At 39.1% G+C, this 22,859-nt stretch overlaps 1 protein-coding gene across 4 annotated transcripts in view; it reads right to left on the bottom strand.

The window, feature by feature from the left end:
- LIMCH1 (LIM and calponin homology domains 1) overlaps positions 1–22,859 on the bottom strand; it is a 175,683-nt gene that overhangs the window by 79,760 nt on the left and 73,064 nt on the right. For all 4 annotated transcript variants that reach the window (XM_040064414.2, XM_040064416.2, XM_040064417.2 and 1 more), the window contains one exon: positions 20,308–20,377. In XM_040064414.2, coding sequence (XP_039920348.1) covers positions 20,308–20,377 — 70 coding nt within the window. The remainder of the gene's footprint in view (positions 1–20,307; positions 20,378–22,859) is intronic.

The following is a 22,859-nucleotide window of genomic DNA, read 5'->3' as shown; positions in this document are numbered from 1 at the left end:
CGGGCGCGGATCGTGTGAGCCGCAAAGGCAAGGGCAGGTCCGGGGAATAAACACCGCCATGCTCCGATTGAATCAGGAGTCGAGCTCTCCGGGCGAGCACAGCACTGCCCGGCTCCACAGGTAATGCCTTCCAAGCGCACCCCTGAGAAGCTGGTGAAGGCTGCCTTTGCCAAGAAAGCTCAGCCTTTTTCTGCTTCTTTTTGGGAGGTCAAGAAGTAAAATATGTGTCTCCTTCAATAACAGTCCTGATTTCTTGTCAGAAAGGCAAAAAAACACCTTTAAAATGATGTGAAGGAATGGGGCAGTTGGTACTGTACTTCAACTGCGCAAAACACACACCACAAACGTGGCTCTAAGTGACCTTCAGGTGATATCTAAATCTGCCTGAAGATTCAAATCATAGAATCATAAAGTCATCAAGGTTGGAAGAGACTTTCAAGATCATCCAGCCTAACCATCCACTCAGCACTGCCCCTATGACCCCTGAACCACAAAACCACATCACCCCAGTGGATCACAGTGCCAGATTCAGGTGCCTCTTGAACACCTCTGGGGATGTGACTCCACCACATCCATGGGCAACCTATTCCAGTGCCTGATCATCCTATCAAGAATTTTTTTTCTAATACCCAGTCTAAATCTGTCTCACCTTGAAGTCATGTCCTTTAGTCCTCTCACTGTAGACACAGCAGAAGAGACCAGCCCCTACCTCACTACAATCTCCTTTCATGAACTTGTAGAGAGCAATGCAGAGTCCACCCTGAGCCTCCTCTTCTCCAGGCTAAACAACGCCAACCCCCTTTGGGTGTCTCAGTACCTGACTCCAAAGATAACTTGGCTGGAAGTGCCAAGGTGCTTAGATCCTGCTGCTCCCAACCAGGCTCACTACAGCAAAAACCTGCAAGTGCCTAGAGAGAGAAGATACTGCACAACTTTGATGCTGCTTTTGAATGTATAAAAACTTATCATTTTTAAATAATGTGAATGGAAGCTGAGCAAAGGAGAGGACATGAGCAAGAGCAGACTTAACCCAACAGGCAAAAGCAAACCACGGGAGGGTGGGAGGGGTGCACACAGCATGAACACAAGGCTGATGCTATGACTTCACTAGTTAAGTAGGTCCTGACATTACCCTTTGCTACATCAGGTCATTATCCCTGAAGGCACAAATAAAACATTTAAACAAATGGGGGCTCAGTCAACTTCCATGTCTTTAGGGGAGAGAGCAGATGATGATCAAATGATGTGAACTCCCTCAGATTTGCCAAAACCAAGATACACCCTAAGATGGCTTTGTTTATAGCACTGAAGACAGAACATAGGCAGGCGGGGAAAAAAAAAAAACCCAAACATTTCCAAACTATTCACTGGCTCTGATGCTGATGAAATCACAGCCAGATGTCAAACAGATGTTAGATTTCACCAGGTCTTGAAGAGAGGGTGCCTATCTGATGCCATATTCTATGGCCATGCTATGGCCAAGGAGGAGGATAACATTTCCTTTCCACTCCTTCTCCGCAGCTCACTCCCTCTCAGCCTTCTAGTACCAGATGATAGTGCTTGGCTTGTGAGGGATTTGGTCTCAGTTTTATGACTTATTCTGTTACCCACCTTTCACCTTTTTTTTTTTTTTTTTTTTTTTTTTTTTTTTTGTGTGTGTGTGTGTGTGTGTGTGTGTATGTGTGTGTGTGTGTGTGTTTTTGTGAATAAATTTCATGAAGAGCAGGGTTAAAAACAAGTTCTCATACAGTGAATTGTAGCTGAGCGCTCCTAGAAGCCGCTGGGAATTCACCTTGTAAATTGAGAGCCAGATGGATAAAAACAGAAACCCAGCAAAAATGTAAGGCATGGTTCCTTTTGCTGTGATGGAAAGGACTGTTATTTATCTCACTCTGCCTTCATGGTGGGGCTATGAAGTGGGTCAATACAAATGTCAGAGTGAGTTGGGGAAAGAGCTACAGAAGAGACAAGAATGAAAGGAACATCATAACATCGCGCTCTGAGGGCAATCTGAGCTCCTATCTGTGGCAGCTACTTCTTACCCATCCTCCTGGCAACAGTTGTGCTGTCTGTCTGAAGGAGAGGAAGAAAGGTCCTGAAGACAAATTTGAGCTTTATTTGCACTTACATTATGAGTACAGGAGTATGACTAACCTAAACACAGATCTCAAGGATTTCAACCCTGAAACCACAGCTAGTGCCACAATGGTTGCCTCTGGACATCCTCTGGGGAAACTGGACTCTTTCCTTTCTCAGCACATGCCTGCAGCTGTTGTCCCCACAAATGAGCTCTACAGCAAAATTTAAAAATGGGCAAGAAATTAAAAACTAAGGAGAATATGGTGTTTCCTAAGTTTGGTTTATTTGTATGTTATTGTCCAGACTCAAAGTGTCAAGGAAAATACAGAGTCTGACTATGGATTTATAAGTACTCAAAAGACAGCCATACCAAACAAACTGCTTAAAGAAAACTAAAATACATAAACTCTAAATATAAAGTTTTAAGTCACAAGAACTACTACACCAGATATTGTGAAAACAAAATTTAATAAAGAAGACCACCAGAGAAACTAACCTGAGCATTAAATATGGGAGACTACTTTTTTTTTGTTAGACATAGTGTTAAAGCTTATCACTCTTCATTACAAAACAAACAAACAAACAAACAAAACACAGATAAGTGAAGTTGAATTACCACATGAGCAATATACCCAAAAAGTACAGCCCTAGGGTAGTCCAAAGGAACACCACAAATAACTTAATCTCCAACATAAGTTAGTCCTTCATGTATTATGTAGAGTCATCAATTAAACCACACAGTGCTGAATAAACCTGAGCCCTCCCAGACTGCTGTCAGGGCAATTGTGTGTTAAGCCATGGCACAACAGACACTTTTTAAAAAACTATTTATGTGTTCCTGCTAAGGGGGGTACTTTGGTGGTAAAGATGATTACCTATGCAAAGCAAATGTATGCACTAAGATTTATTCCATGTTTTCCTTAATTATACTAGCAAGTGTACAAAAGATACCCTTTTTGTCACATAGCCTGCCTTCTTTTCTCTGCGTGCAGAGTCCAAGCTTCATGGGATCCCTTTGATCACATTTGATATCCCAGGGCACTGATACCTAACACCCGCTTTCTATATTTTCACTTGACTGTAGAGAAAATAACCTTGTTTTCCAGGAAGAGCAGTGTTGACTATTCAAGGGACCTAGCTCCAGGAAATCATCAGATTCAGCTTACAAAAAAACTTTCGGGATGGAGTGGATCTTACAGAGAAGAAAATGAGAAAAAATTCTGTGCATCATGAGCCTGTCCACCTGAAAGGTGTGTCTGATTGTATTATAAATTATCTGACCAGCATTATCTATTATAAACCTGTACAGGTAACACAAAGCATAATCAGTGCATCTGCAGATGATTACTATCTGATTCAGAGATTACTATCCGAAAAAAATACTTCTTAACCTGTGATCACTGCTGACTGCTTTTATTTTTTCTCTGTCACTACATCCAAAGCAGGTGGCAAGGAAAGGGGAAAAAAAAAAAAAAAAAGGAAACAGAAATGAGCAATAATGAGAATTATACATAATGCTTTTCTCATACACAAGAACCTGATTAATTAGAAACACAAAACTGTGTTGGAGGTACAGCCTCAATTCTTACCCTCCCCATGTAATTTATCAGTTGTCTTCCCAATCAGGCACAGAAGCAGATTTCACCACAATTGTATAATCCCCAAAGGGTTTTTATGAAAGTATGTGCGTGATGAAAATAATCTGAAGTTTTGTGACACCCAGCTATATTGGACTAGCTGTACATTTAGGGCCAGAGAAGAGCTGAAATTTTCTAAAGTTAATTTTAAGGTCTGAAACTGTAAAGGTACAAACGAAATCGGTACCTAAAATTAAAATCAATATGACGTCAAACCTCTAAAACTGATTGTATGATCACCACCTGGCAACCTCATAACACTTTTTCTAATTGCAGTACCTACTCATTTCTAACATGACTTTACTTTCTTGCCCCTTTTCTTTTACATGCTATGTTCCCTTTTGCTTAGTATATTAACTAAAGCTATCTTCCATATAAAGCCAGAAATTGTAACACTTGTCAGTACTTGGACTTCTCTCAGTAGACAGCAATCCACTTCAGGGATCAGAACACTTTGCATCCTGAGCTGTTGGATGGCCTCTTCATCCCTGTGTCCAAGTACAACTGCTGTTGGTGGGCCTCAAAAGATGCAAGAAAGCTGCCTGTGGGGGCCAGGGGCCTGGCAGTAGCCGTTAAAATCAGACCGAATCTCTATTCCCCAAGGCAAACAGCAAAATAGTGAAACTGCCAAGGAGGACTCATTCCTGTTCAGTTCATGACCTCTGCAAAAAACCCAACAAATTCCACTTCTCCTTTCAAACTAAACATCTACTCTTTATTGCCAAGGAATATGTTTTAATAATCTGTGGTGTTCAAGGTTTGATAAACATCAGAAATCTTTTTGCTGCTGTTACACGATACCTGACACACATTTTCCCCCCACTCACAGCTTTGTATTTTCATGCCAACATTACATAAAACACACTGGACTTCTTAAATGTTCAGGTTGGGGTCTCCTTAAAACACTTCTAAAAGAAGCTGTTCAAGTCCAAAAACCACTCTTTTTTTTTTTTTTTTTTTAGTTGGCTATTTCTACTGAATGAAGTTCCAGCACATTCCCCATGAAAAATCTACCTTGTTGTTTTTACTTCCACTGAAAAAATAAATAGAAATCTTTCATATTTAGGTATCTAGAATTACTTTGTTGGGGAAAAGGAAGGGGAAGAAAATGAATAATTTTCAATGTTCTGCAAGTGAATTTTACAGACAACAAAAATATCTGTGCAAATATGCTCAGTAGATCCATGCCCATTCATGATTTCTACCATATAGAGTATAACAGCTTGAATTATTGAATACTCCAATTTTATATCCATGTGTCTGTTGTTTCTTTCCCAGATATGAAAACATACATTTGGTGTTTAGATGGCATGGCCATAATTATAAGTGATCTTGAATATCTCCAGCTTTGGTGGGGTTTTTATGGTAACTATTCATTGCAAGATGAGCTACCCAATAGTCTGGTTGTGATTTTTTTCCCATTTCTTTTCAACCATCAGTAAGCAGTCTCTAGATTCAAGAAATAGCATGACTGTTCCTGAAGCTATTGTAGCTGCAAACCTAGATTGACTACACAGAATAGCTTACTTAAATTACTTAAATTGCTACTGTTCACTTAGTCTGTAGTGGTCATGCAAGCATGCCTTTGAAGAGCCATTTGGAAATCAGGATTCATGGATTACATCTGGACACCAGTGAAATTTGGAGTTGTGAAGACTAAGCTTTCAGGACAAATAAAATGTAGTACAATAATATAATGTATTTAAGAAGTAGAATTTCCTTAAATTAATGGAAAAGAGTCAATGATTAAAGCAAGAGAGAAAGAAAGGAAGACATCTTTAATATGGTGCATTCCTACTGCAAAGCATTTTTGCAGCTCTTTCACAATGTTTTTGTTTTGGTTCCTCTGGACAGAAGAACAGAGGACAGGAAAGGATGCGTCCTCTTACAGGACTGATACTGATATTCCTGTTCACTTTTCTTCAACACATTAGAGGTGTACTACTGCAACACCTTCTCTCCTCTCAGAATACACCAAGCAACAAGGGTAGGAAGAGGTGTTCATCATATGGATCACACCAGGTCTTTAGAAACATGATCTAATCAGTGAAGATAGCAGAAATAGCTTGTTTTTTTTGTTGGTGAAGGGAACAGAAAAGGAAAACAAATCAGCTATCACTTATCATTTATTCTTAAAACTTCAGTTAATACCATATCCTCTGTCCCTGCCAGACCTGAGACAAACTTCTGTTCATTTGAGAAAAAGAGTCAATCATGCTTATAGCTCAGCTTACCTGGGTGTAAACAGTGGCTCCTGCTCACAACAGTCACAAATAAGGCCAGCAGAGATGTTCATGTACCATCAAATAACAAGCTTCCAACTCCTCATCTGCTACTTCTGAAAACTGTTTCAATTTAAAGCCACATAAAAAAAACGTAATAAAACTTAGCTGATGAAGGAAAATGGTATATTAAAGGAAAATGGTAAATTAAACCAAGTATATGTTTAAGGAAAGGAATAAATGGTAAAAGGAATATAGCATAAAGGAAAATGGTAAATTGAAGGATATAAAGGATATGTATAAAGGAAAATGGTAAATTAAATGTAAATATGATTTTTTTCCTTTCCTCAGCAAAGACTCAGAGTTGATCAGAGAGAGGTATATGTAGACAGCAGAACCAGCAGAGAGAGTCTAGCAAGATTATTAGGCCAGGCATCAAAGACCATGAAAGCAGCTGTACTAGCTCCAGCACCAATAAGAAGTTGCCAGAAAATTAGCTGATTTAAAGCACTGCAGAGTCCCAGTCCCCAGCCAGCTCACGTCTCCAAACCACTCCCATAGGCGCAGATTTCTGGAGAATGCAAATGTTACACATGGCTACCCAAAATCAGCTCAAGGCCAGCAGGACTTACTGGCTTTGGCAAGCACTTCTATACTGCCCTTCCTAGCAACTGGGGAATACATTCATCAGACACAGGACTGCCTTGCTTGAATGCACTGACCCAGCTGATGCTCAGCACTGTGCTGAAGCCAATCAACCCTTAAATCTGGAGACCATACTAGGAGCTACCTGGGGTTTACAAAGTCAACAGATGTAGCCCCATCCAAATACAGGGGCTACAGAACTACCCAGCCACCTTAGGTGATGCAGGAATACTGTCCAACTGCAGCACAGGAGCCCATCCACCCAGGAGGCACCAGACTCCAGTAACACGTGTTCCATGTACGCTTTGTGACGTACACAGCCAGCCAGCCCAGAGCTGGACAGGGGCTTCAGCATGCCTGTGACTTCAGAGTCTGTGGAGAGCCAGCTAGCACCAGAGCAGCACCCACTTTCTGGGGATTTTTTGGCTACCTGGAAATCTCTAAATGTGCTGTGCTACACTGCTAAGGCCATTTGCCCTCAAATGGGAAAGGCACTGGCATCAAGCTACTCTCCTGCAAGAGTACTCCTCTCCTGCAAGTGGCTGTCCTGAACAGAGGCGAGGGCTGCCAAACCCAAGTAGACTGTTCAGTGAGTTGCCCACACCCACACCACAGAGGTTATCCAGGGTTTTGCATTCTCTGGCATATCCTAAACTCCACCTTCCATTATTCTGAATAGAGTACTTGACTGTTTTTCCTCTTATTTACTTCCCATCCTCAGTCTGGCATTTTTATTTCTTCAACTTGCAAAGTTATAAAAGACAACAATATTTCTACGCTGCTTTTAAAAGAGAAAAAATTATATTGGAAGCTGTGATGGAGAACACTGACTACAATCTTTGAAGTTCTTGGTGTGTCATTTACTTACATAATAGTTTGTATTAAGGCTTAAGTGCTGGATTTCTAGACTTGCTCATCAAATTTCAGCCAAAGGAAAAAGAATAAGCAAGGTGAACTACTCCTGGGAAGGTAAACTACCTGCAAGAATTTTTGACACAAGTGTAAGAACACCAAGAACTCTCAGTTCTTCAAAAAATATGTAAAGGTCTGGAATTCAAGGAGTTTCAGTTCTCTAGGATCATAATTTAGAAAGTAAATTTTAATCAGGATTGTGTGGCTCAAGAGATTGGGTAATAGTATTTTAAAAAGCAAGGGATTAATCTCTGATCAACCAGAGGGTAAGGACCAAAGAGCATTTAAGGTCTCAAACACCCCTGGGAACTAGCCAACTTAGTCTAATACTGTGGGTGCTGACTCTAGGCAGATTTTGGATTTTCTCACACACAGTCCTCATGTTTATGAGTAGCCTTCTCTAAATTTCATTGTAACTATTCCATCATCGTCCCCAAAATTCTGCATGAGTTATGCCTTGGAAATGATGGTGGCAGATAGATACTGAGTTTGCTGGTAACATTGTACTTACAAACACCTTGTTCCTCTCTGTCCCTTTTTGTGGCATCTATGTGTTTTTTCTTAATTATAAACTCCTGAAGGCATCAACTTGAGGTGCCATATAGCATAACAGGGAAGAGGCAATTCATATCAGTAAGTTGATATTTTGCAGGAAAACGGATTTTGGTCAGTGCTGACTGCATCATTCAAAGTTCTGAGATACACAAAAATGGAGGCCAGGCAGGTCTGAAGATACAGTTCTTAAACTCCCTTCAAACTTATCATAATATTGGATTGAATTTAGCTCTTTAGATTGTTTCAAATAAAATGAAAGAACAAGGAAAAGCTGTTGCAATATTGCCGAAGATAAAGCATTACCCATTCTAAAATATTTCTGCTAATACCTTGCTTACTCAAATTTTTGTTGGATTGCAGCAGTTGTCCAAGAGGATGTCCAATTATCTTGTGTCTTCCTTGTCTAAAATTCTAGTCCACTGACATATCAGATTCCACCTAGTCACTATTCAGCAATGTAAAAATAAAATACAGGCATATACACTAAGGGAAAAGATCAATCTAGACTGACTTCTCAAAACATACAGAGCAAAACAACACAGCCCCCTGTGACAAACTTTATGTCATGTTACTTTTTTTATGTTAGTCTGTCACTAAACACTGAATTTGGTCACAAATTTTATGTCTTCTTTTGGCCCACAACATTTACTTATGTACTTACTTCTCTTTACCTCTTTAGAGGTTTTTGTAAGAGCTCTGACAGCATTCCCTGGGAACCATTCTGTTTTATTTACCAGTTTGCAACTAATTTGGCCAATGATTGATGCAATTCCTGCATTTCTTCGTAATTTGTTTTCTGAAATATCAGAAATACATTATTTCTAATATACAGTATCAAGCTTGTAATAGTAGCTACTATTTTTTTTTTTTTTTTAATCTGCTTGTATTTTCTCTGAAAAGAAACAAACAGTACAGCAGAACAGTGTGTCTGTATCTGGTGCATGTGGTACTCTCAGAGCATTTCAAGTTTTCCTTTTCATGCAGTTCCTATAGTTTAAGAAGCAACTTCAATCTGACCTCCTTAGGGGTAACAGGAGAAACTTAATGAAAGAAAACATCCAGGAATTGTACAAAAATAAAGGGTTTTTTTCTGCTTCTGCAGATGTCAAGTGAAAGTTGCCTGAAATATTTTTCTAGATCAAAAGTTGAGATATTTTATTAGCTGGTGCTACTGACCTGTGCAGACAGTCTTCTGGCACAATTTTCACAACTTGTTTACAGTATCACCTCAGTTATCTAGAACTTCGTGTTATCCCCACAAGGGTCAAATTCCTGACATGTATTAATTACATTGAAAATTGCCCTGTATTACTTGAAACCTCAAATAACTGAACCTATCCACTATCATCCTTTTTAAATAACAGAGGACATATTGTACAGTGGTGCTAATACTTGGCGGCTGATCCCTGTAACTCCAGAAATTAATACATAAACGTCACACTTCTTATCTAGCAGGTCTGCCAGCTTTGGTCTGAAAACCAGGCTTGAGAGGCAGAGAGCATTTATAGCATGGTCCTGTTCACTGCTGTGGGCTGCAGGACAGAGGAGATAGGAAGGACAGGAAGGTTAAAACCAAAAAACCACTGACCAGCATTCCTGATCCATGCACTGCTGGCCAAGGAAACAAACATGCTTCACAGCTCAGCTCTCTTAGTTGCCAAAATGACCTTGGATCCCTCCTGTAGTCAGCCAAAGACTGGGTGCTGCCTGCACAGCAAGGCTATGCCCCCCCGACACTTGAGCTTTTCATCGTGCTACATCTTCTCGTGCCCATTACCTGCAAGTCAGGCCTGCAGCTTCTCCCTGAAGGCACTCACCAAGCAGCTTCACAGGAACCTACCTCTACAACTTCATTATATCAGGGCTTGAGTGCAAAGATGACAATTCAATGACCTACTGATAACTCAGGTAATTTAGCCAACAGCAAGAATTAGCTCTAAGATCCCTAATGCTGTTGCTAGGCAGGAGTGGTAAAGTTAGGATTGGTTTTGGAAAAACCAACAAGCCTCTTTCCAACCAAACTAGAAATGGTATTCAATGGACAACAGCAACGAGGCAGCTTTCATTAAGAAAAAGTATGAGAAATATCCAGGAACGCTTGGTAGCACCTGTAGGATTTTTTGGCTGTGTAGCCAAACTACACAGCACCCATCCAACCCAACACTTAAAAATGGCAAGCAGCAAGAGTATTGGCAGCCTGGGCTATCAGTTTAAGGCTTGAAATTTGTTGCCCCACAACAGGTGCAAGGGTGTCACTCTGGCACTCAGTCCAACATGCCTCCCCAACATGCCGACACCACTTTGCAACATATTAAGTCAAGTAACGTCTCTTTAGCAGGAAAAGGAGACCAAATAATATCAACATTATGACTAAAAAAAGAAGAGAAAGGAGAAGGGGGGAAACATTGTGTTTACCATTGGCCTTATGGGGTAAGACAAGCTTGGTTGTAAATGGTGCATGAGAACTACTACAATTCAAAGGAGAAAAGCCGAGGTAATGAAATAGCGTAACAGAATGGACTGAAAAAAGCTGAGCTGAACTCAGTACACACTTGGATGCCTGCACACATTTAGCAAGTACAATACTCTCCCCTTATTGAAAAGCCTGAAAAGAAAACTCCCTTTCACACATCATGCAGTAATAAATCAGTGTGCACTATTGCTCCAGAGAAAAACAGACATTCACCATCTAGGTAATAGTGCCTCCCACATGAAGATGAGGAGGCAGAAACAAACAAATAGTGAGGATTTTAACAGAAGGACACCACTCCAAAGAGCTAAGGATTGGCTCTGTATTGCAATATTTATTTTCTAGACCATTAGTTATATTGCTTGTCCATAAATAAATGCGCAGTTCTCCTACTAAGCTGTGGGGCAGATTTGCACATGATGTCATAAGGTTTTGCAGCTTTCAAAAGGTTAATAGTTAATGGTTTTGATGTCCCTCGGTCAGATAGTTCAGCCTATCACTGCATTTTCCATAAGCAATTAACTAAGCTGTTTCCTCTGCAGCATTAATTTTAACAGGTTTACTATAGTATCATTAGACCTCTGGACATTTAAGAGGAAACACATTACAATTGGAAAGTACCATGCCAAGCAGGAAGCGAGTGGCTTTATTCCAGGAGCAGTGAGGAATGCAGAGACAAGGAGAATTCAGTGTCAGGTATTTCAACCTCTATGAACTCTCGACCACAGCACCAGACTACAGAATTTTACTGGGCTCTTAAACCCATGAAATCACTTCGCACGGATCTTTAAGGCACCAGTTTTCCATTAGTTTGCTTTTTTGCCTGTTTGCTTTAAGTCAGGGAAACAACTGCAATGTGATCTTTGGAGCAAGACACGTTCCATCATCTGCATTCAGCACGTAGGCTCCTGCTAGCAACATGCACATCATCTAAAATAAATCCACTTAGGAGTGCCCGGAAAGGTTTTCAGCATAGAAACAGTGCGAACAGTTGCTAGCAGACATTAACCGCAATAGACTTCACCAAGTTGATTTGCAGCCAGGGAGGGGATTAGAGACAGCCTTCTCCTGCCACCATCTTCAGCCCAAGGGCTGGGGTCACAACAGACTGTTGCTTGCTCTCTTTTCACAAGAGAAGGTCAAGGGAGCTTGAGCTCCCATTTTGAGGTGCCAAACTGTTGATCTGATTGTACTGTGAAAACTCTTCCTGCTTGCAACTGAAGGACTTCTCAGGTTAAGGGTTTTGGGAAGGTACCCTCCCTTTTCACACTTCCAGTGCTGGCTGCTGTTATCTGGTTATCAGCATTGATCTAGCTGTTCCCTGCAGCAGAGGCTACATGTCACTGAAAAAGACAGTTGGGGATCAGAGATGGTATTTATAGTGCAGACCTACAGACTCCAACCTGTGAGAGGCTTTCCAGAATTAGGGAGTGAGAATACTACCAAGTATAATTTTAAACACAGACAACCTTTAAACGAAGGCTTTAAGACTGAGACTTTCCCAGGCTCCTGTGTCCTTTTCTTTTGGCCAATACCTTAAGGAGTGCATCTAAGTTTAAACTCTGTAGCTGCAGTTTCAGAACTATTTTAAACTGATGGAATGACACCTGTTTTCCCAACTTGGTGAGCCTCTTCTTTCCCTCCTGTCTGCATTTCTGTTAATGCTGTAAGTTGAAGGGTATTTTTTAGCCAGGTCAGTTGCCCACTGCAGCTAATATGAAGGCCAGTGCTGTCTTTTGTAGGAATGCCAAATTCAGAGTAGCTGAAAGCAACCATAACCTCAGGTCTAGTTTTCCTTGCTAAGGACAAAAGCTGATATTTAGCTGATATTTATTTAGCTTCAAGACATGGATAGTTGTAGCTCTGCATATTTTATGTGTGTTGGCCTAAACACTTGCAGTACACTAGTTCAGTGCTTCTTTTTATATCCTCATTGCAAACTAATCAACTTTGGAACAGAAGACACACAAAAATTGCAGGTGCCTGGATACAACTGCAATAGTGCCTCATTCCCCACAGGACACAGGTGGCACACTCACAGACTCAGGGCATCCAAGTCCTTCACTGAAAACTCCTGAAGATGGTACATGTCTCCAGAACATGTGATATTTGCCCAGCTATTAAGAGAAGTCATAAGCTTCAACAGTGGGATTTGTTTTGAAGAGTATAAATCATTGCTCAGGAGGTTCTTTGTTTCAAAGATAGCAGCTCAAGGAAGGCACTGATCCCTCACTTCATTAAGTGCAAATTTAAGCTATGTGGCAAATGGCATTTGTTTGTTAAACCATTATTTTTTCTGACATTTACAAATACTTAGAGATTATTCTTCAAAAGCTTGCCATTTCTGAAATACTCAGTGCCATTAAACCTCAGTGTCATTAATTCAAGTCATGGTTGAACTTGCAGAAGGACTCCAGCATCTGAATGCAAATCTAACAGTTATTCCAGTGGGCAACCTACAATTTTCACAGCTACAAAACGGGCTCTTCCTGGAAGCCAGCTGCCCTTCCCAAACCAAGGAAAGACTCTGTCATTTATAGTAAGGGTTAACACCATGATAAGGGCAAGTTTACATTTCAGCTGTCTAGCATTATCCCTTCAGCAGTAGCCATGTTTTCCTTTTTGCAATTTTCAAATATTATCCCTGGAATCCTTCAGTTTACTAGACTTTCTGTTAAAAAAAAAAAGTAAAAAATCATTATTATATTTTATAAATAACATCTTTGAGAAGTCACTTCATAGCCCTAAACATGTAGACTCTGCTTTTAATCAAGCACTTTTTTTCTAAAGCATGCTAAGTCTGGGCAAGAAAAGGGTGTCTCCATACAGGAAAAAAAAAAAAAATCAAAAAAGGACATCCTCTGCAGTGACCATCCTCTCTGGGTTTTATCATAGAAAAGGTTCCCCTTGCCTCCAAATTTGCATATTAACATTCTGAATTATTGAGTGTGAATAAAGCTAATTATAAACCTACTGATTAAACTCACAGTTGTTGGGAGAGCAGACTAAAATGAGGCTGTGAATGACACAGGAATGCTTGTGATATTTTTGTAACTGTTATTTATTATTTGTATTAACATACTGTCTAGGAGTGCTGGCCATGGAACAGGACTCATGGGGTGAGGTGTTAGACAAAAACAGACTAACAGATGATCCTTGCCACAAAGAGCTTACAAGTATTATTAGCATTCGGCCAAACCAAGTCTCGACATTCTCAGCAGCAGAGCTCAGCAGGCTGAAGGCACAATTTAAACTGACTGTGAAAATGGTTCACCTTTGAATCCTAACCGGTCTAGTTTGGGAAAAAGTTTGACATGACATGAAAAAGTTTGCATACTTCCACAGCAGCTATGGATCACAGCCATCCTTCACATGTGTCCTGCAAATATTTACCCATCTTGGCTGGTGCTGTTCTGACCCAACAAGGAAACTGTTCAGCACACCCTGGGTACTGAGAGACTTCATCTTATAACAAGGGACGAACTCCTGGACACTGGCAGAAAGGGCCAGTATCCTTAGCATGACAAGGAGTGGTCCCAGCCAACAGTTTATCTTATTGAGTGCACTGTAAGCGCTCCAGCCAAGGAAGCATCCAGAACATGGGACTTCAGGGCCAGCAGTGAGGTTGGTCTGCAAAAGTCCTGACTGAGTTCTGGCTGGGGCCAGCAGTGCAGGAAGCACACAAAAACCCCTGAGGAATCAATAATGGGCAATTTGGAAATGAACAAGGTTCTTCTCTTCAAGTTTCACCTCCAGCCATCAGAAACACAACACTGCAGCTGGTATCTGAGGGAAGAAGTGATTGCCCATGGACGTTAGGGACAGCTCATGAGCCATACAGAGGTGGTGAATATGAACACGAACTCCATACTAGGAGTTGGCTGAACTCACGTCTCTGAGGGTGTGTGCTACAGCTAAATGCAGTTCAGACCATCACAAACAAATAAATAAGGTGGGGTAATTTACCTCCCTTTGGTTTGTTTGTTTGTTTTTATAGAGTACATGACTTTTATTAATTTCCTATTATTTCAGCCTGTCTTGCATGCACACATCAGTTTATAGTACAACTTGGAAGCCAGGCAACACAGGCTGAACCCAAGTGCAGCAGTGGAATATGTCTCCAGTACATTTGCTGTAAGGTAAATTATTCGTTTCCAGCATCATATATTTGAGAGGTTTGGAACCAAACCCAATACACCAGAGTGAGCAGAGCCATTTTAATCAATAAAATACTAAATGAGATGCCAGCATTTTATTTTGCATTTTTATTACTACTCTAAATGGCAGGAGAGAAATCCCTCTTGGACAGCATTTGTATGGTTAATTGGAAGCAATAAAAACCTTCAATCCAGTTTAAAAAGGATAAAGAGCTGATTTTCCATATAAACTTTTACGTTTTATTTGTTTGTATCTTGTTTTCCCCCCAATATTGCTTTCTCTGTGCTTCCTGCCAAATTTGAACTGATGGCTGTTTTTCTCTTCTGCGATGAATTAACTACAGCTTCACTACAGACTATTCTACGCAGACTCTGTTTACAAACAATGTGGTTAAGAAACACCTGTTAGTTTGCTTTTATATTATTTGTGCAACTTAGAAATGTTTATGAATACAACATACAGCTAAATTCATTAAACAGGAATTTTATACAGTAATTCTGCCCAGCTCAGATGACACCCAAGGCAAGAAAATCTAAATGAAAAATAAATTTGAAGGCCGTCTAGAAAGCTAAGGGAGTAAAAAACCCAAACAAAGAATACAAGGACTCAATACTAACCTTTTTTTTTTTTTTTTTTTTTTTTTTTTTTAAGGATGCTCTTGCTTTAGTGAAGAGATTCAATATACATTACAGTATGTGATGAGCCAAAGCACACAGCGCTGCTCTCAACTACTGGCCAGACCGTAAATATTGCATTAGTCAAACGTTCAGATTTCAGAACTGAAAGCAGGCACTAGAGGTGTAGAGAAACCAATTACTATTTAGCAAGAAGATCCACAGAAAACACGGCAGAAGGTTTGCACAGTATTTTGCAATGCTGTTGACACTTTGTTTTTCTTCAGTGCCAAGAACTTATTGTTTTTAGATAGTCAGGAAATTTTGCTTCTGTTTACTTCACATGTACCACAACTTACACAGCAAGACTTTTTTATTAATACAATTGTGCTGGGAAATGAATATGTTCAGTAGAGAATAGTAGCACAAAAGAAGGAAACCAAAATTATCATATATTATGTATCTATATATTCAAATAGGAGCAGGCTTTTTCTAGAAATAAATGGAGAGTGATAAATTTAAAAGAAAAAAACCAAGAAGATAACTTTTTGAGAAAAAAATTAGTAACAAAGAGGTATGAATAAAAGTGATAAAAATCACACACATCTGTTAAAGTTTTGTATATTTCTTTATCTTTGCTAATTATTTTTAATGGTGTGAAACACACTATACTTTATTTGGGTCTTCTAATTTTATTTTGAAGTTCATACCTGCATGAAGAAACAAGATCTCATTTGCTGAATTTAATTAGTAGCACAGACTCCTGAAAGCTTACATGATGATGACATTCCTTTGAAATAACATATAATATAGAAAAATCTTAAACTTACAATTTGTGCAATATTACAGCTTATAAGAACAAACTACCAGCACCAGCAGATGGATAGCTGTTCTAAATAAGGGTAATAGCAAGCTCTCAGAGGACATTTTGCCAAAAGAAACTTCCTGGGAAAATAACGAGGGAAAAAAACCCCAACCTTGCTTTCAAAGGAACGAGCTTTCCTAAGCAGCACATTACGGCCCTGTTCTTGGTGCAATAACCATGCAACCAGGTGACTTCTGCAGGTCTATTTTTTCCAGTGCTATATCATACATATGTCACAACATTAAGGACCATAAACAAAATGAAAACTGGACGCCACAGTAAACACTTGGCTGAAACATGAGCCAAGATCCAAGCTAAAGTTCATCTCTTCATCTTTGTCTTGACTACTTCCTCCTATTATGTGTGAGAATCGTTCACACAGCCTCTGAAGTAAGTGTCTGAGCTCCTGTGGGGATTGTTCAAGGAACTGAAGTAATGCTATAAACTCCCCTAAGTCCTGTCAAACAAAAGATAAGGCAGAAACCTTTTCTTTTCTCACAGAGTGACATTACTCAGAGACAGGAAGCAAAAGCTGGAGTCTTTTTAAGGGAAAAAGAAAGTCAACATACAGTGGTTAGTATTATAGAGCAAAGTTATCTATGGTGATGCTGGTAACTTTTTATAGAATAGATAATAAGGTATAGAGGTACAAAACTGCAATTAGTAGAAACCTTGAAAATTAGTTGCATTCACTATGAATGTCATACAAAATGAAAGAAAACAGCAACTCACTGAAAAAATTGCTGGTTTTGTAAAAGTCACCTAATTATATTCATTGTACTCTAATATATCTTTACAAATCTTCTGCAGCTCCAGATGTTTTTTTTAATTAATAACTTAGCCAAAACGCTTCTCCAGCCTTCTACAATTAAATACATGAAATCATGGTGCCAGAAACCTGACAGTGTTAGAACAAAGATGCTCAGTATCAATTTCTCAATGAGAAAATGTCTTCTGGCAACAAGGCTTCTAGTAGAGCCTGTTACTAGGCCTCATGTGTTCTTTAAATGTTTTGTGAATTTGCTTTTTGGTGGGAGCATTAGCTTTTGGGATTAATGAATACTGAACAAGAACGAGAAAACATTTCATCAGATTTAATACTGCAAGTCTGAATACCAAAGCAGTGGTTCTTTCTTTCATTAAAGCAATGTATCATTTCTGCTGTGATAACAGAAGCAGTCGGCACTTCTGGAGATCAAAGCAAATGACAAACAAACCTGCCAAGCTGAACATATGTAATTCTATATGTAAGGCTGCGTACAATCCACATCCTGACTTAGACTTGCAACTAGACAAAGATGATCTTTGTGTATTGATATAGCCTGTGCTAAGTATGGTGGTGTTCAGATCCTTAAGCTCTTACTTTAACACTACAGCACTATAACTAATTTTTACTTAAATGATTGGTGTCTTGGTATGCAAGATTTGCAAATAAATTATTCCCTCTCAAAATACACGAGCAAGTCACTGGTGATAATTTCAGAATAACTGCAGATTCATCTAGTTTTAAATGCCAGGAAAAGTTTGAAGAATTACCTGTCAACACTAAAGCAGTTATACATAATACTTACAGAAGTGTTGTGAGAAGTAACTCAAACATGAAATACCGGCAAAATTTTTACATCTGATAATACTCCCAAGTGAACACCTCAGCCTGTGTCTGATATGGGCTTCAAATTCACTGTTATTTTCCTTCAATAAAGGACAGTTCCTAATTTTTCCTTACCATAACAAAAGAGAAAAATAGACTATATCTGGAGAATTAGCCTCAAGTAGACATTTTGTAGAGCTATGTAATAAATAACTGTCTCTGGAGGTTAAATATGAAAAAAAAGGCACTTTGAATACTCCACAATTACTCATAAGTTTTAGCTCCTACTGTGTATAAATGAAAATGTATGTATTGTCTCTCCTAGAGAAATAAATACTTATTCTATCAGCTACAGGAAAGAAATTAATTTTGTTACAATAATTAGGTTACACTTTTTAGGCAGAAGGAGTATCTAGGTGTGGGAAATCTATCTCATGCAAGGACGAAAAGGTACTGAAGCTTTCACAGCATTTCTGTGTACTTCATAAACAATGCTATGTAATTCCACCAGACTGGCTGCCTTGCCCGCCCCACCCACATTTCTACTTGTACTTGAGGGAATCATGCTCACTGGAGTGAAATAACTGGAAAGTAGTAACTATTTAGTATGTCAAACCAATGAAAACTAAGATAATAAAGAAAAATTGGCAATTAATAACAGAATGTCTCTCATATAGGGTCAACTACCTAGGAGGTATAACTGCTTCTGGACCACAGTGTCAATATTTTAATGTTTTGCTTTGGTTTTTTTTCAGATGCATAGGCATGGTACAGGTAAGTGAAAAGAAAGGGTTATACCCTGTACTCAAACACACCCCTGATGGCTGTACTTTTAAATAATACACCATAAACAAGCATAACAGACTAGAAAGAACACTTGATAATCTAAATTCACAAGGAAACCTGAAAGCAGCCACTTACCACTGTAACTACAAATGGCAAAAGTCAAAAGTATGGAACCAGACATCTTGGAAAACAAGGGGAAATTTCGATAGTTTGTTTTGTTGGGAGCAATTTATTCACAAAACAGTATATTAAAACATCCATTGGTGATGTTCAAGAATTCAGAAACAGCGAACTTTTTAAATAGCCTAATTATTTATTAGGAGAAACATTAGAAAAGTAGTTACTAAAGAAAATCAGATGACACAGGTATAGAGGTGATAAAGTCACTTTACAACACAAAAAAAGATCTGCTGTATCATTAGTAACCTGAAAATATTTTTCTTCATAATGCTTTGAAGATACACATTTTGCAAGAAAGCTTTATCTCAATAAATGAGAAAAATAAACACACACATAATGACTTTTTTTCTATGTTCTTCCTCCTATAACCACCTTACTGTTGGGATTTTACATATGAATAAGGAAAAAAATGAATGTAATTCAATATCATCTTCTTAAAACAGTCATAACAAAAATTGAGTCTTTCCTGAAAGTAAGCCAAGGAAAAGAAAACTGCACTACTGGTATTTTTTTCAGCTGTTTATATCAAATATTCCTTTCAAATAGGACTGCAAAGGAATAAAACTAGATGAGTTTTAGAGGTAAAAGAATGGCACTCAAGGAAACTTTAGAGAAAGGGTGGTAGGATCAAAAATGAGATTCTAAAACCAGGCAGTATTCATGCAGAAATATCCTTGTCAATATACAGGTTGAAAGACCCAGCCTCAAAGGCTATAAAGATCTAATTTAACAGATCTAATTATAGATCTAATTTAACAGCAAATGTAACATGGTTTCTGATACACTGAAACTTTTTTATGCCTTTTATACAAAGGATCATTAACTTTAGCTATCAACAAGTAATATATTCTGAGCCTTGTATATATATGATGAGTCTAGATAGAGGATGGCCACCTTCCACATGCTCAAGACCCTATCATTCCCAATTACAACTGAAGGTAAAATCAATACAGCCATATTTCCATGTGGCTAATCCTGTTAGACCCAACACCACCACCTTCTGCCCCAACATCAAGCACAGGACTGTGCCACCACTTGAGGTGACCCCCTGAGCACCCAGTGCTCCCGACAGCCCATGAGCTGTCAGCACATCCTCTGTGGTCTTCCTTGCTTACAACAGAGTATGGTCAAATTTTGCTCTGCCCTTAAAGTCAACATGAAACAGCTCCCCAGATAGTCCCACAGTGAATCTTATCTGCAGACTGTGGTATTTTGGAGAAAGGGAAAATGAGACAAAATATACAAGTACAGTTTTCTTCCTTTCCAAAAACTATCTTTTTGTGGTGGTGGCTTCTAATGCATGCATTCCAGTTTTTCTAAAGCTAGTGCTACAACTGAGAGGTGATATATAACCAAGAAGATCGTCTTCCTCTAAAAATAAATCCTGCTACTTGAATACTGCCTTACTTCTGGAAAAAAAGACTGAAAGGTCTTAAGGTGACTACACAGTGCATTCCAATTTCAGAGGGACTGTCTGAGTTTACTAGGCTAGAAGAATTCAAATTACAAAAATAATTGCTATCTGAATCACATAGTCAATGTCACGGTGCAAAAAGCAGCACTGAAATATTTTCCTCCATTTCATATACTCACCAAACCTGCAATAGGGGTCGGTAGTCTATTGATCTTTTTTACCAATCCCGGCTTTATTGCATTCAGCAACCTGTTATGAGAAAGGAGAATTTGATGAGAGGTAAGTCAAAAAATCCAAATTATCAAACACTTTCCCCGAGCACATAAGGATTTCAGTGTGACTGGAAAAAAAGAACCTTCCCTTCCTCCCTTCTGAAAACACACAGGGACACTCAAATTCCATCAATGAAATGAAGAAAGACTAGTATGAATATCTACAGCACAGTAGCTCAAGAGTATTTATTTTAAATTCTAAATTGATCTACATCAGTGACCCAGACCAATTCTGGGTGAATTCTGACACATCAGCCTGCCTTACCTGTGTACAAGCAGACCATGCCTGGAAGGGCCTGAGAGCAGAAACCCAGATGGCATCCAAGTCTGGCAGTGAGAAAGGATGTACACTTTATGGGTGGCCTGTCTATTTTTTTCCATCTTTACTTGAAATTAAATGCCATCCTTCCATATATTGTGTTGAATGGAGGGCCCCATAAATCATAAATGAGAGAAGACAAATAAAAAGGAAATCCATAAAATCCCCAATCTCATCATGAAAACACCATTAGGCCAGTGGTATCACAGTTGGACACTGTTCAGTGTCCAAAGATTAAAACCCCCCCAAATCCAAGCTCCTCACCACCCATGAGCATGCTATGAGATGTGCTGACATGGCTCATTGTTAGAATACTCAAAAAAATGGCCAAGCCTCTAAAAGTGGGGAATTTTAATTGTAAAACCCTGTTGTAACAAACACTTTGTCTTCACCACCCTACCCCTGAGAGAAAACCATAATGCCTTTTATCCAAAGAAAAATTCAACCAGTTCCATCCACTAGGAAGAAAATCATCAGTTCAAAACATGGATTCTCTCTTTGAATAAAATTCTCTCTTTGGATAAAATTCTCTCTTTGAAGAGAAAAAATGATGTCTGCTTAAATTTAAAACTCTCTGAAAATTAGAATACCTCTATGGAAGAAAGGAACCTCATTTTGGACTGACATGGTCTCCATTCAAGAGCAGACTCCTCTGGCAGCTTACCGTGGTGGTAAAATTACCCATATTTAATATTTGAGAGGTCTGGCTGAGAAATTTATCCAAATGAAAAAAATATTCCTTTCAACTAAAAGCTAACAGTCTGTGATGGTTTCTAGCTCCCTACTTCTGAGTTAGGATAACAGGTGGCGTGCCACTGCTCAAAGCTCCACCAAGAGCCATCTCTCCATAGTGGCACACTATTTGTTGCATGATTCCTTAGGGCTGTGGCTGTTTACAAGCTCATGAAGGCATTCATCCCTCCTGGAGTGAACATCTGTCTTCATGAACACTGAAATGATCACTTTTCCTCACCTCTTTCCCTTTGTGTCTCCCTGAAACACTATATAGGTTGGGTTTCTGCAATCATTTGGACAGAACAGGGGAGCGGAGTAGGAGATGCTATTCTCAGTTTTCTATGATCATAGTAAAGCTTCTGTTCCACTTGTCCTAAATCATACACGTTATTACATTCTTGACATTCCCACATCTCCAACACCATCATGAATTGAGAGTAGCATCAAAACCAATATGAATGACACTTTTGGGAGTTGGGGGGTATTTTTTTAATATTCTTGAAGTTAAAAACTCCGTAAACCAAGCTCGTACAGATGGCTGTACTATTCCGCTTCTGCTTAAGGTAGAATCTAACAGTAATGTCCTAAAACCAAATGAATTCATATATTTCTATTTACAAAAAAATCACTTTTCCTCATTAGATGAAGAGAATGACAATAAAAGAACTGCCTATGTTCTAGAACCATTATTTTATCTCACAAATGGAAAAAAATTACTTCTCCTCCCCCCGCCCCGAGATACTATGGTATGTTTTAACCTCACACAGCAGCAACTTTGTAAAACTACCATTTTCCATTTAGCTGCTACAGCAGGGAATTTAAGGTATCTTTTTTTCTTGCCAGAGGACTTCTTTCCAAATACTGTAGCTCTCTTGTGATTTCAATCCTCAGTCTGCCCATTCTGTCTCAGGAAAAAAAAGAATACATAAGCTAAAGCAGCTCATTTTCTTTATTACTCAAATGTGAATGCATCAGCACCATAACCAATATTGCAGGTGCAGATTAGAAGTCATAGGCAATAATAGAAGGCAAAATAAAGAGTTCTTATTGGAAACCACAAATGCAAAAACCCATTCTAAATAAATCTTCAAAATGGCTTGTACAGACTTCCCTGTGAAATCCAGGGGAATGATAAATGGAGAGGAAGGACAGGAGTAGGGAACAAACAACATTTTAGGTCACCATTTGGAGGCTGAAGAGAGAGGAAATGGGATGGGGCAAGATGGAAAACACTGAGGAAGAAATTAAAATTATTATTAAAAAGTTTGTCTCCTGTTGGAAACAGTCTGGCACCAAACCCCCCACGACTTGCTTGCTGCAGAGTATGTCAAAGGGAGGTTTCTTCCAGAGCCGACTGACTGCTTATGAAATATTGCCTCATTTAGAGTAACAATCCAGATGCCAG

The sequence above is a fragment of the Hirundo rustica genome, chromosome 5 (genome assembly GCF_015227805.2).
Source record: "Hirundo rustica isolate bHirRus1 chromosome 5, bHirRus1.pri.v3, whole genome shotgun sequence".
Lineage (NCBI taxonomy): Eukaryota > Metazoa > Chordata > Aves > Passeriformes > Hirundinidae > Hirundo > Hirundo rustica.
The sequence above is the reverse complement of the archived record's forward strand: the minus strand, read 5'-3'. Positions and strand labels throughout refer to the sequence as shown.